This window comes from Hipposideros armiger, unplaced genomic scaffold, assembly GCF_001890085.2.
Source record: "Hipposideros armiger isolate ML-2016 unplaced genomic scaffold, ASM189008v1 scaffold_578, whole genome shotgun sequence".
NCBI classification, from domain to species: domain Eukaryota; kingdom Metazoa; phylum Chordata; class Mammalia; order Chiroptera; family Hipposideridae; genus Hipposideros; species Hipposideros armiger.
This window is the reverse complement of record NW_017731928.1, coordinates 169921-182837: the sequence shown is the minus strand read 5'-3', so window position 1 is coordinate 182837 and position 12917 is coordinate 169921. Positions and strand designations below refer to the sequence as shown.

General features: G+C 39.4%; 1 protein-coding gene across 1 annotated transcript in view; it reads right to left on the bottom strand.

Annotated features, from left to right (window-relative positions):
- Window positions 1-12917, bottom strand: part of ADAMTS9 (ADAM metallopeptidase with thrombospondin type 1 motif 9) — a 175043-nt gene that overhangs the window by 82600 nt on the left and 79526 nt on the right. Inside the window, exons 23-26 of the mRNA XM_019624086.1 lie at window positions 7717-7836; window positions 4370-4474; window positions 4064-4231; window positions 1861-2130 (exon numbers count right to left, since the gene is read on the bottom strand). Of these exons, the coding sequence (XP_019479631.1) occupies window positions 1861-2130; window positions 4064-4231; window positions 4370-4474; window positions 7717-7836 (663 nt within the window). The remainder of the gene's footprint in view (window positions 1-1860; window positions 2131-4063; window positions 4232-4369; window positions 4475-7716; window positions 7837-12917) is intronic.

The following is a 12917-nucleotide window of genomic DNA, read 5'->3' as shown; positions in this document are numbered from 1 at the left end:
AAAAAAAAAATCCCCAAACAAAAAACAGGGATAGTGGGGGAAAGAATGGTGTTTGTTGCCTATTGTTGCAAAAAGGCTGCCTAATCCTCCCTAATTGGGACCTCGGCCCAAGGGCAGAAACATTCAATCTTGAAGGCATGTACCATCCCCAAATGTAGTCCTAAATACGTATAGCCTTAAAATGTTTTTAAAAAAATTCTAGTGCTGTCATTAGAACATACATGGATGAGTTTTGATTTTTTTCAGCCAGAAAGACTGTGTGACACTCACTGATTCCCTCCCTTAGTCACCCTTTAATTTCTTAGAAGCCAAATCTCTTCTAACACAGGTGGAGGAAGACTTAAAGCAGGAAGCAAGCCAGAAGGAGGAGATGGTGAAGGTCCCTGGCAACTTGGCAGATGCCCTGCAAATGGCCAACACTGGCGGTGGTTCAAATGCTCAGTGGCTAGTCAGAATTCACAGGAGAGCCGGTCTAATTTATGGTGAGAAATGGACACCTTCCTTCTAATGCTTTTTCATCTAGAAATAATTAAACACAATTAGCAGTCCTAGAAGGAAACTAATAGTAAATAATTAAAAAAGGAGACCTGGGAATGATTAGTAAATCCTAACTGTCCATGCCTACCCAGGGGCCTGTGCTTCCTTACCCCTCCTGCAGTTGCATTGGATACGTTCAGTATTCCACATAATTTTTCTTTTTCGGGGGGGAAGGGGGAATTATTTAGTAAAAAATAAAAAAATATTCAGAAGCATATTTTTCTGTTTGCATACTGAATATTTTTCAAGGTCTTCCTAATTTGTAGGACAATGAAAACGATAGGAATAATTGTCATAATCTATTAAGGTCTCCCTCTGTGGCAGGAAGGGTGCAAAGCACTTGATCTGCATCATTGCATTTAATTCTTACAACCTAGGAAAGCCAGGATGATGGTTCACTTTGCTTTACAGTTGAGAAAACTGAGGCTCAAAGAGGAAAGCGGACCTGTCAAAGTCCACAGGTTATGGTACTCCCTCCCAAGCGCAGGTTTCACCTAGACTAGTGTTTCCCCCAATCCAGGACAATGATCTACGACTACAAATTACACAGCAACCATGCCACTGTGAGACTGCACTCATCTGGAAAGCAGCACAAAGGAAAATGACTTTCATCATGAGCTCCCTTCCAGAAAAGTCCCTCTGCCCTTTGAATTCCCACAGGTAAGAACTGCCTGCTGCCCCCAGGCTCAGTCATCGTAGGCTTCNGCATCATTGCATTTAATTCTTACAACCTAGGAAAGCCAGGATGATGGTTCACTTTGCTTTACAGTTGAGAAAACTGAGGCTCAAAGAGGAAAGCGGACCTGTCAAAGTCCACAGGTTATGGTACTCCCTCCCAAGCGCAGGTTTCACCTAGACTAGTGTTTCCCCCAATCCAGGACAATGATCTACGACTACAAATTACACAGCAACCATGCCACTGTGAGACTGCACTCATCTGGAAAGCAGCACAAAGGAAAATGACTTTCATCATGAGCTCCCTTCCAGAAAAGTCCCTCTGCCCTTTGAATTCCCACAGGTAAGAACTGCCTGCTGCCCCCAGGCTCAGTCATCGTAGGCTTCCAGGCCACCTGATCAGGTCACCCTGCAGTGACACCCCTCCCCCACCCAGTTAAGGTAGCTTATAGGTACTTGCAGGCAGCATCATGTGACGCCTTTTCGGGGACTGCAGTGAACCCACTGCAGTTCACCCCAAACAAATGAAAATGCATGTCAATCTCTCATGAGAAAAAAATGCTCCAAAGGTGTTTCTAGTGTTTCCCCGTGAATGCCGCCTCAATGAAAGAGAAGGGAAATGAGGAAAAGGCCTCAGTGAATACTCACGGCTCCCCAGGGTCCTGTCCTCCACTGGTTTCCACCCAGCACGTGGGTGCGGCTAGGGCTGAGGCTCCGGGGGTGATAATCCTCATTTTGGGAAGGGTGTTGAGCCAGGCCACTGTCTGGGATCCACTGAGGGCACGGTGACATGGAACAGTCCTGAGTGGTTTCTGGGATATAATCTGGGTCGCATTCACTCTGATCAATCACATGGTCGCTGTAGTTGACACATACCACTTGCCGGGTCGCCCTACCTTGTCCACACGTCACAGAACACTATGTTGAATGTTCAGAAGGAGAAAGGGTCAGTCATTTGGCAGTTATAAATTCACGAGTGTGCATTTTCTGTAAAGTGCCCACGACTCCCCCAGTTGATCAGGTCAAAAACCTTGGTGTCATCTTTGACACCTCCCTTTGCTTCCTACCCCACAGCCATTGCATTGAGAAATCCTGTCTGCTCAGTGTTCAAAAATACCCCAACCCAGCCACCTCTCACCACCTCCACCATCGACTCTCTGGTCTAAGCTGCCCCCTCCCTAGACCAAGCCAGAGTGTTCCCTTGCCAGGACTACTGCAAGAGACTTTCAGCTGGGCTCCTGCTTACAATCTTAACACCACCCCACCCAGGTCTGTTATCCACATATCCCAAACTGTGACCCTTGCAAACGAAAGTCAGAACATGTCATTCCCTCCAGTGACTTCCCGATTCACTCTGAATAATGTCCAAATTCCTATGATGTGGCCACTGGGTATCGCTTTGACTCACCTTCTATAGCCTTCCATCCCTGCATTCCAGCCACACAGGCCTTATGGCTGTTTCTTTAGCATGCCAAGCACACCCACATCATCTCAGTCTGTGCATCTGCTGAACCTTTTGCTGTACCACATGGATATCCATGCAGCTTAACCCCTCACTTAATCTCAGTCCCACTCAATGCAGTGTCAGGCCTTTTCTGATCACCTGTCTGAGAGCACATCCCATCTTTCTCTAAGCCATTACTCTGCTGGACTTTCCCCCCAATACTTATCAGTATTACTATATTACATATCTATTTCTTTATTTTCTCGGTGACTGGACTCTTCATTGGCATAATCTCCGTGCAGGCAAGGATTTTATTATTTGTTTTCCACTGTTCTTTCTACAGTAAGCTTTAACAAATATCTGGCGAGTAGGCCAATGTATCTGGTGTGTATACAGAGAGTGCCAAAAAAAGGTATACACATTTTAAGAAAGGAAAAAACGATTAAAATTGTAATACTCAATATATACTGATAACAAAAGTTGACTACAAGTCACATTTGACTTCTGCAATTACAAGAGGTGCAATTACAAGTGGTTACCATCAGCATAATTTTAATAGTTTGTTTTCCTTTCTTAAAGTGTGTATACATTTTTTTGGCACCCTCTGTATATCTCTAATAATATTTACAACAACCTTGTAAGGTAGGTATTTTTTGGTCTTCTCTGAAGACCAGAAGAAACTGAGGCTCAAGGACTTTAACAGACAGCTCAAGGTCGTTCAGCCAATAAATGTCAAGGTCCGGATTAGTACATAGCTCTCTTTGAATCTGCCTCTCAAATTTCATATATATGTTAAATTTATTGAGATATTAGTCTCCATTTTCTTTATCATGTCTCCACACCTATCTTAAGCTCTGTATTTCCTGGACTCGGTGGTTTTTGCAAGGCAGAAAGCAGGGGCTGCCTGAAGGCAAAGGTTTTTCTACTTTTTAAAATCCCACAGATGGTGCTTGGTGTGCACAGGATGCCAGGCCCACAGCACTGGCTGAGGAGTCTCACTTCTCTTGACAGGGAAGCCAAGCCACTGGACTTCAAGGGACCACAGGATGCAGGAGGCACACAGACTCAGGGTAAAAGGCTGTCTCTTTACTCCTACCTTTATCTTTGCCACTTTTGGTACTCTACACACCTACTATCAGAATGTGACTCAATTAAGACTGGGTTTTCCAATCAGCCCAACAGGATAGGGGCTTCAATAGATTGTAAGTTGATTTACACATTTGTTAAAATGTGCACTTCTTGTACTTCTAGCTAAGACTCATACCAGCTATATATGAAGCAGAACAATTTGAAACACAATCTAAGTCCAATTCTAAAATATTACCCATTGACATTTGGGACCTGCTACTAGTCATTCCCTTACTGTACCCCAATCCTCTCCCAATTCCAAAGAATTCAGTTGCTTACAGGGCTCCAGTCCAAAGCCTTCCACTGCCCACAGGGGGTCACAGAACATTCCTCCTTTGCCACTGGTCTAGGCTGGGTCGTACAGGCGCTCTCATCAGCCACGGATCCATCCTCATCCCGGCAGCTAACGTATCTCATCCGGGTACCTTTTCCACAAGTGGCTGAGCACTGAGTGTTGGGAGTAGAATAATGTAAAAACGTTATTTGAATGGTTGCTAACCGGACAGTAATCCACTTTCTATAGTCACATCAGAGAACATCCTCCTCCCCTGCCACCCCCTCTACTTCCTCCATTCTATTTCTTACTGGAGTCCAAGACCCAAATCGCCACTGGGTTCTTGGTGCACTGTGTGTGCTTCTCCTCGCTTCTGGGGCAGGTGGGGGAGGGTGACAAGATGGTAATTCACAGTCCTAGGTGTGAGAAGGAGGGAAAAGCCAGTTACCTTTATGTCAATATACACTGTAATGGTCACGGCATATACAACTCTAAGGGCTAAAAAATTCTAAGGCCTCAGATTTTTGTGTGATTTGGGGAAAATAACATGACATCTCTTATCCCCAATTTCTTTAACTGTAAATGGAATGTAACCTGAGTCACTTTGTGGGCTCCTTGAAATAGGGCAGTGGTCTACTTAATGATTTTTTTTTTTTTAAGCTGAGCCATCCTGCCACCTGTTGATAGCTCAGGGGCAGCTCAGCTCGGGCCGGGAATCAAACCAGCAACCCTGTTGCTCAGAGCTTGCACTCTTGAGTGAGCTCCTAACCAACTAAGCCACTCGGCCGGCCCCTACTTAATGCTTTTTAATACCATATTTATTTATCCATTCATGTGGAGAGAGAAAACATATTGTAAAGTGGCAGATAAGTTGGGAAAGAGCAGGATATCCTTTTAAAATGATCAATTGTTAATTTTTCAAAATTCTGAAGGCCACAAATTCTGTTCTCAAATTTCAATTAGTTTCTTAATGAAAATTTGCTAATCATGAACTTGCTTTCCGAGTGTACTTAAAGATAACTCCTGAGGCCCTAACGGTCAAATCTAGATATAAGAGGTGTATTCAACATTCTGATGCCTAAATGTATTAATATATAACACTCCTCAATACTCAGAGAAAACCCCTGTAATGAATTGAGGGCATCCTTGTGTAGATAATATTCCCAGATTTAGAAATGGGAAAACACAAGTACACACCTGCTCAATCATTCCCAGCCTCAGGGGTTAGCAACTATTCTTTGATTAAATACATATCCATTAAATGGCTAAGATGTGCCAGGCATGGCTCAAAGTGCTGGGGATTTGGCGCTGAATGGAATGATGCATGCTTGACTTCAGGGAGCTTACAATTGAGCAGAACACTCTGGTACTTGGCTCCAGACCTGACCTATAGCTCTGTCCATGGTCCAAAGAAAGTCACAGGGGTCTTTTCATACAATGAAAAAATTATTCATAGGCTGCAGCTGTGGGGGCTGCTCTATAGTTCAAAGGATATTACAGAACAATTTGAGAGATATAGATAATTTACAGAAATATGTTCCGTATTTTGCCTGTATAACATGCACCCATGTTTTTGGTCCAAACTTTCAGGGAAAAAAATCTTTCGTTTTAACTTTTTAATTAAATTTTCATTTGTTTACATTTAGGTACTTGCTTTTGTATTATAAAGGAATTCTAGCTTTTATTTTTTAACATGTTATGGTACAAGACATTTTATGTAACAAATAATTACAAAACAGAAAAACAGATACAAGGCACAAGAAATTTTATGTACCGGTAACAAATTTATGATCTCTACGCATCATAGAAGGCCAAGAACTCTTCATCCTTGCAAGTTCATCATAAGTTCAACAAAACTGTTTATCATATTCCAGGGTATTATTTTGCATATGGATATCATTATTGATTTCTATAGTTACACTTTTAACTCATAAGCATAAATAAAAGAATTAAAAGCATTTATATAGATATGGAATTAGTACTACCCATGTATAATGCGCATTCTTATTTTTCCCTAACAAATTTGGGCAAAAAAGTGAGTATTATACATGGCAAAATATGGTATGCTTTGAATCTCTATGGAAGTTGCTACATCCTCACTTCATGATTGCTCGCAATGATTTCCAGGCATTTATGAGGTGGTGGCTTGGAATATTTCAATAAAGATGACACAACTCACAAGTAGTGTTTGGTTAACTGATCACTGATGACAACATGAACAACATTGCCATATTCATTTACTTTTTTGACACTCTTCATCCATAAACAACTCATGTTTCAATACAGCAGACTGAGGGTGCTCAAATGGAGGTAGTGCATTGGCCAGAGGGGGCCACAGAGCATGAGTTCTGGGCATAGTCTGGGTTCAAATCCTGTCTTTAGCAACTAGCAAAGCTGATGTGTAAGCCGAAGTGTTGTCTTTATATCAATGATACCAAAATCAAGGCCCACACATAGTATGCTGGTGAATGATCATCAACTAGCTCTCCTGAGAAAAAAGGTGTGCCTATGTGTATGTGTGTGTGTGTGTAGATAGATATGTACACACACATGTATTACACACACACATATACGTTTACATATGCACATATGCTTATTATAAATTTTACTGATACAAAGGATGTATAGCACACAATTTACAAAAAAAAATAATAAAGTATACAATTTATTTAAAATTCCATGCAGCTAATTCTCACAGAATAGTTTTGTTGGTTGGCTGAACTCTTGAATCTGTTGACAAACTATGGTTATAAATGCTGGACAGGTGTAGTTCTGACATAAATGTTAGTTGATATTTTGTTAACATTTAAGAGTAGGTGAAAGTGAAGCAATGAAGATGCATGTAATAACTTTACTCATTCATCAATGACATGAATGATTTCTTTGTTGAACCAGTTAATAATTTTTAAATACCAGAAAAATATGTCCTTAATTTTTTGTGTGATTCACAATGTAGCAGCTGCAGACACTAGATTCTTTTTTTTCTTTTTGGTAAGCAAGGGATTTTTTTTTTATTAGTTTCAGGTGTACAAAACAATGCAATAGTTATACTTTTCACCCCTCACAAAGTGACAACCCCCCTCCCCAATCCACCATCCCCCCCATATACATATCTAATATGATTTCATCGACTCCATTCCCCACACTATACTCCACATCCCGTGACTAGACACTAGATTCTTTAAGTTAATGTGCATTATTAATATTTTCTCCATCATTTTCTTATGTGTAAGTAATCAACAAAACAATAAATTAAATCCTGAATTATACAGTATTTGCTGACTGCTGTGCTGTAAATCCTCTTATCATGGCCATACCTGAACATATGACACTGTTTGCTGAATCCCACATTGAAGTCATTAAAATAAAAATCTGAGTTCATGAAAATAAGACCAACAATTAACATTTGTCATCCAATAAGAATCAGAATCAAGCCTACATACATTTCAAATAACCAGAGAAGGACAAAACTGGCACATCAAAATATTTGATTCATAATGTAAAAAATGAGTAAATCCATAACAATTTAATCAACTGTTTTCTCTATCTACTCGTACATACTTACCTATGAAAAGACTTCAGTTTTAACTGGACCACGGGGGAGTTTTGGCATCTTAGTACCCAAAGCCAATAACTGAGCTGGACAAGGGAGACTTACCTGGGTACTAGTTGGTCTCGTTGCTGCATTGCAGTCATTGTCATCTACCGCTGACATGTAAGTCCCAATGATGCATTTCACTGCTCTTTGCTGGTATCCCTGTCCACATGTGACACTGCACTGAGGGAAATAAATAAAACAAAGGTATATGCAATTCAGCAAGATTTCTCTTTCCCTTACTTTTCCTATAACATTCTACAAAAGAAAAAATATTTCCATCATAGTGGGCCAGAGGGTAGGCACCCAAAGAAATTAGGTGAAAGTGGGCAACCCTGCTCTGTACAAATTATATTGACCAATTATCACTATAACACTTGGAATTATTGGGTTGTCGGAAAAGTCATGACATATTTTTTCTCTGTTTTTTGTTACAAAATGTGTCCTGACTTTTCCGACAACACAATATTTCTACCGCCCATTGGAATTGTATCTGTAGGAGTTCAGTTCCTTAATTGTGAACTCCTGGACAGAGGAGAGTATATTTCAATCATCTTTATATCTTTTACTCTACAGCTGCCAGAACGCTGTGGCTCAAATAAGTCCTTAAAAAGAGTTCTATGACTATTTGAATTCTGGAAAAACTTCTTAACGAAATAATCAGAGTTTGCATCAATATTTTTGTACAAGAATGGTCTCTGCAGTATTATTTATAAAAGGCAAAATGTTAGAAACCACCTACGTACACAACAACCAAAAGTCAGTGAAATACACCATGACATACTAAAGTAAACAATGCAGCCACTACATGGCTAACTGTTAGATTTCAAAAACAGTCTAAAAAACATTATGTAGAGGGAGTGATGTCATGAAAATGGCAGATCAGAGAGCTCCAAGAATTGATCCTTTCACTGAAACAATCATCAAGCTGGCACTGTGAAATCTAATAAAAAATTTACAGCAATTGGGTGAGTGCTTAACAAAGAAAGAAGCTGCCAAATTTCAGCCAGAAAGTGTTGTGGAGTTTTTATTTCTCCCCTAACCATATTACACATTCCTCTCAAATGCACGTGCAACATTCTCCAGTACAGGCATACCTCATTTTATTGCACTTTGCTTTATTGTGTTCCACAGATACTGTGTTTTTTATAATTTAAAGGCAAGAGCTTCCACCAGCAAAAAGATTATGACTCACTTTATTGTGACACTCACTTTAATGTGGTGGCTGAGAACCGAATCTGCGGTATCTCCAAGGTGTGCCCGTCTAGACCATACATTAGGCCATGAAACAAGTCTCAATAAATTTTAATAGCCTGAAATCCCACGAAGTATCTTATCTGACCACAATGGAGTAAAGTAGAAAGCAATAACAGAAGGAAAACTGGAAAATTCATAAATATGTGGAAGTTATACAGTCTCAAACAAAAAATAGGTTGACGATGAAATCACAAAGGACAGTAGAAAATATGCTGAGGATAACTATAAAGATGCAGCAAAACCAGTGTTTAGAGGGAAATTTGTACCTACATTATATAACGAAAATCTCAAATCAATAACTTAACTTTATACCTTAAGGAACTAGAAAAAGAGCAAACTAAACTCAAAACTATTATAGAAAAAGGAAGGAGATAATATAGATCAGAATAGAGATAAATAATTACATAGAGAATAGAAAAACAGAATCAACAACTCTAGGAGTTGGCTTTTTAAAAAGACTGACAAAATTGACAAATCCTTTCCTAGACTAAGAAAAAGAGAGAGAAGATCCAAATAACTAAAATCAGAAATGAAAATGGGGACATTGCTTCTGACTCTACAACAATACAAAGAGATTATGAAAATACTGTGAATAATTATATGCCAACATATTAGACAATCTAGATCAGCGGTTCTCAACCTGTGGGTCGCGACCCCTTTGGGGGGCGAACGAACCTTTCACAGGGGTCGCCCAAGACCATCGGAAGACAAAAAGATACTTACATTACGATTCACAACAGTAGCAAAATTAAAGTTATAGAGTAGCAATGAAAATAATTTTATGGTTGGGGGTCACCACAATGTGAGGAACTGTATTAAGGGGTTGCGGCATTAGGAAGGTTGAGAACCGCTGATCTAGATGAAACACACAAATTGCCAAACATACACAAAATGCCAAATATATACAAATTAGCCAGAAACACACAAATCACAAAATTTGACTCAAGAAGAAATAGAAAATTTCAACAGACTTATAAGAAGTAAAAAGATTGAATCAGTAATCAAAGACCCCCCCTAATAAAGAAAAGTCCAGGAGCAGATGGCTTCACTGGTGAATGCTAACAAATATTTATAGAAGAATTAACACCAATCCTTCTCAAACTCTTCCAAAAGAAGTAAAGAAGAGGGAACATTTCCTAATGCATTCTACGAGGTCAGCATTACTCTGACACCAAAGCCAAAGATACCACAATAAAGAAAACTATAGACCACCATTTCTTGTAAATAAATATAGACACAAAAATCGTCAACAAAATCTTGGCAAACTGAATCCAACAGCTTATTAAAAGGATTATATATGATGACCAAGTGGGATTTATCCCAGGAATGCAAAAATGCAAAAGAAAATCGATCAATGCAATACACTATATAATTAGAAAAAACCCCCAAAAAACTTGATCATCTCAACTGATAACAGAAAAAGCATTTGACAAAATTCAACACTTTCATGATAAAAATGTTCAACATAACAGGCACTTATAAAAAACCCTCAGCTAACATCATAGTCAATGATGAATGACTGAAAGTTTTCCTCTTACGATCAGGAACATGACAAGGATGTCCGTTTTCATCACTGCTTAGTCGACATTGTATTCTATGTTCTCGCAGGAGCAAACAGGCAAGAAAAAGAAATAAAAGACATACAAATTGGAAAGGAAGAAGTAAAACTATTTCTGTTTGCAGATATCATCATCCTATACATATAAATCCCAAAGAATCTTTTGAAAAAAAACAAACAATAGAGCTTGTAAACAAATTCAGCAAAGTTGTAGAGGACATGATAAACACACAAAAACCAGTTGAATTTCTAACTGCCAGCAATGAACAATCTGAAAGAAAATTAAGAAAACAATTCCATTTATAACAGCATTCAAGAGAATAAAATACCTAGGAACAAACAAATTTAACCAAAAAGGTGAAAGACTTCTACACTAAATACTACAAAACAGTCCTAAAAAATAAAAATAAATAAATACAAATAAAGAAGACCTAAATAAATGGAAAGACATTACATGCTCATGGCTTAGAAGACAAGATATCATTAAAATGTCAATACTCCCCAAATAGATGTACAGACTCAAGGCAATCCCAATTAAAATCCTAATGACCTTTCTGTAGAAATGGAAAAACCTGATCCTAAATTCATATGAGTGGCAAGAGACACCCAAATAGCCAAAACAATATTGAAAAGAATAACAAGCTCAGGCAACAAAATAGAAAACTTTTACTTTTTCAAAATTAAAAACTTTTGTGCATTAATGGACACTATCATAAGAGTGAAAAGGCAATCCATGGGATGGGAGAAAATATTTGCAAGTCATATATCTGATGAAGGATTGATATCAAGAACATAAAGAATTCCTGCAACTCAACAAAACAAACAACCCATTTTAAAAAATGGGAAAAGGAACTCTACTAAACTCTACATTTAAAATGGTTAAAGTAGTAAATTTTATTTTATGTGGGCATTTTTTATTGCCATAATTAAAATTACTTAAAAATGGAAAAAAGATTTGAAGAGATATTTCTCTTAAGAAAATATACAAATATCCAAAAAGCATATGAAAAGATGTTTAGTATCACTGCTCACTAGGAAATGCAAATAAAAACCACAATGACTTTATATAATGTTGTGTCAATTATACCTAAATAAAAAAATAAAGTCTTAGAAAAAAACCTCCACAATGAAATACTACTTAACACCTACTAGGATGGTTATTATTTAAAACAAACAAACAAACAAACAAACAAACAAACAAACAAACAAACAAGCATTGGTAAGAATGTGGAGAAATTGGAACCCTTATGCATTGTTGGTGGGAATGTAAATGGTGCAGCTCCCATGAAAAATAGTATGGTGGTTCCTTCAAAAAATTAAACAGAATTGCCATGTAACCCAGAAACTCCACCTCTGAGTATATATCCAAAAGAAGTTAAAGCAGAGTCACAAAAAGATATTAATATACTCAAATGTTCACAGAAGCATTATTTAAAATAGCCAAACGGTGAACGTAACCCAAGTGTCCATCAACAGATGAATGTGTAACAAAGTGTGCTGTATGCATACAATGGCATATTATTCAGCTTTAAAAATTTTAGGGGGCCGGCCGAGTGGTGCATTGGTTAAGAGTTGACTTGGTAGTGCCAGCTCTGAGCAGCAGGGCCCCGGTTCGGATCCCACATGAGGGCCAGTGACACTGCCCTCTACAGTTAAGATGCTGAACAACAGCTCAACCTGGAGCTGGGCTGCTGTGAGTCGCCGGCAATGGTGTAGGCTGCAGTGGGAATGGCTGGCAGCCGGCGTGAGCTGCCGTGAGCTGCCATGAGTGGCCGTCCAATGGCCGGCGAGCGACTGACTCACTCTGGAACAGCACAATACTAATACAAACATGGGCCAGTGAGGCGACGTCCTCCACAACTAGACTGAAGAACAAAAGGACAGCAACTATATGTTCCCCTTCCCTGATTGCCTAACACTGTTCCCCTCCCCCAAATCCCCAATAAAATCTTAAAAAAAAAAATAAAAATTTTTTTGGAAGAAAATTCTGACACCTGCTGCAACATAGGTAAACCATGAGGCTATTATATGACGTGAAATAATCCAGTTATGCCAGGACAAATACTGTATGATTCCACTTCTATGAGGTGTCCAGAACAGTTAAATTCATAGACACAGAAAGGAAGTAGAATAGCTGCTGCCACGGGCTGGGGAGAGGGGGAATGGAGAGTTGTTAAATGGGTAGAGCTTTCATTTTGCAAGATGAAAAGTTCTGGATATCGGGCCGGCCGAGTGGCACGATGGTTAAGAGCTGGCTTGGGATGCCAGAGGGCCTCAGTTCAGATCCCACATATGAGGGCCAGTGACATTGCCCTCCACAGCTAAGATGCTGAACAACAGCTTAACCCAGAGCTGGGCTGCCATGAGTCGCCCACGACGGCGTAGGCTGCAGCCCCTGCGGCAGTGGGTTGCCATGGGCTACCATATGTAGCCAGCAGCCAGCGTGAGC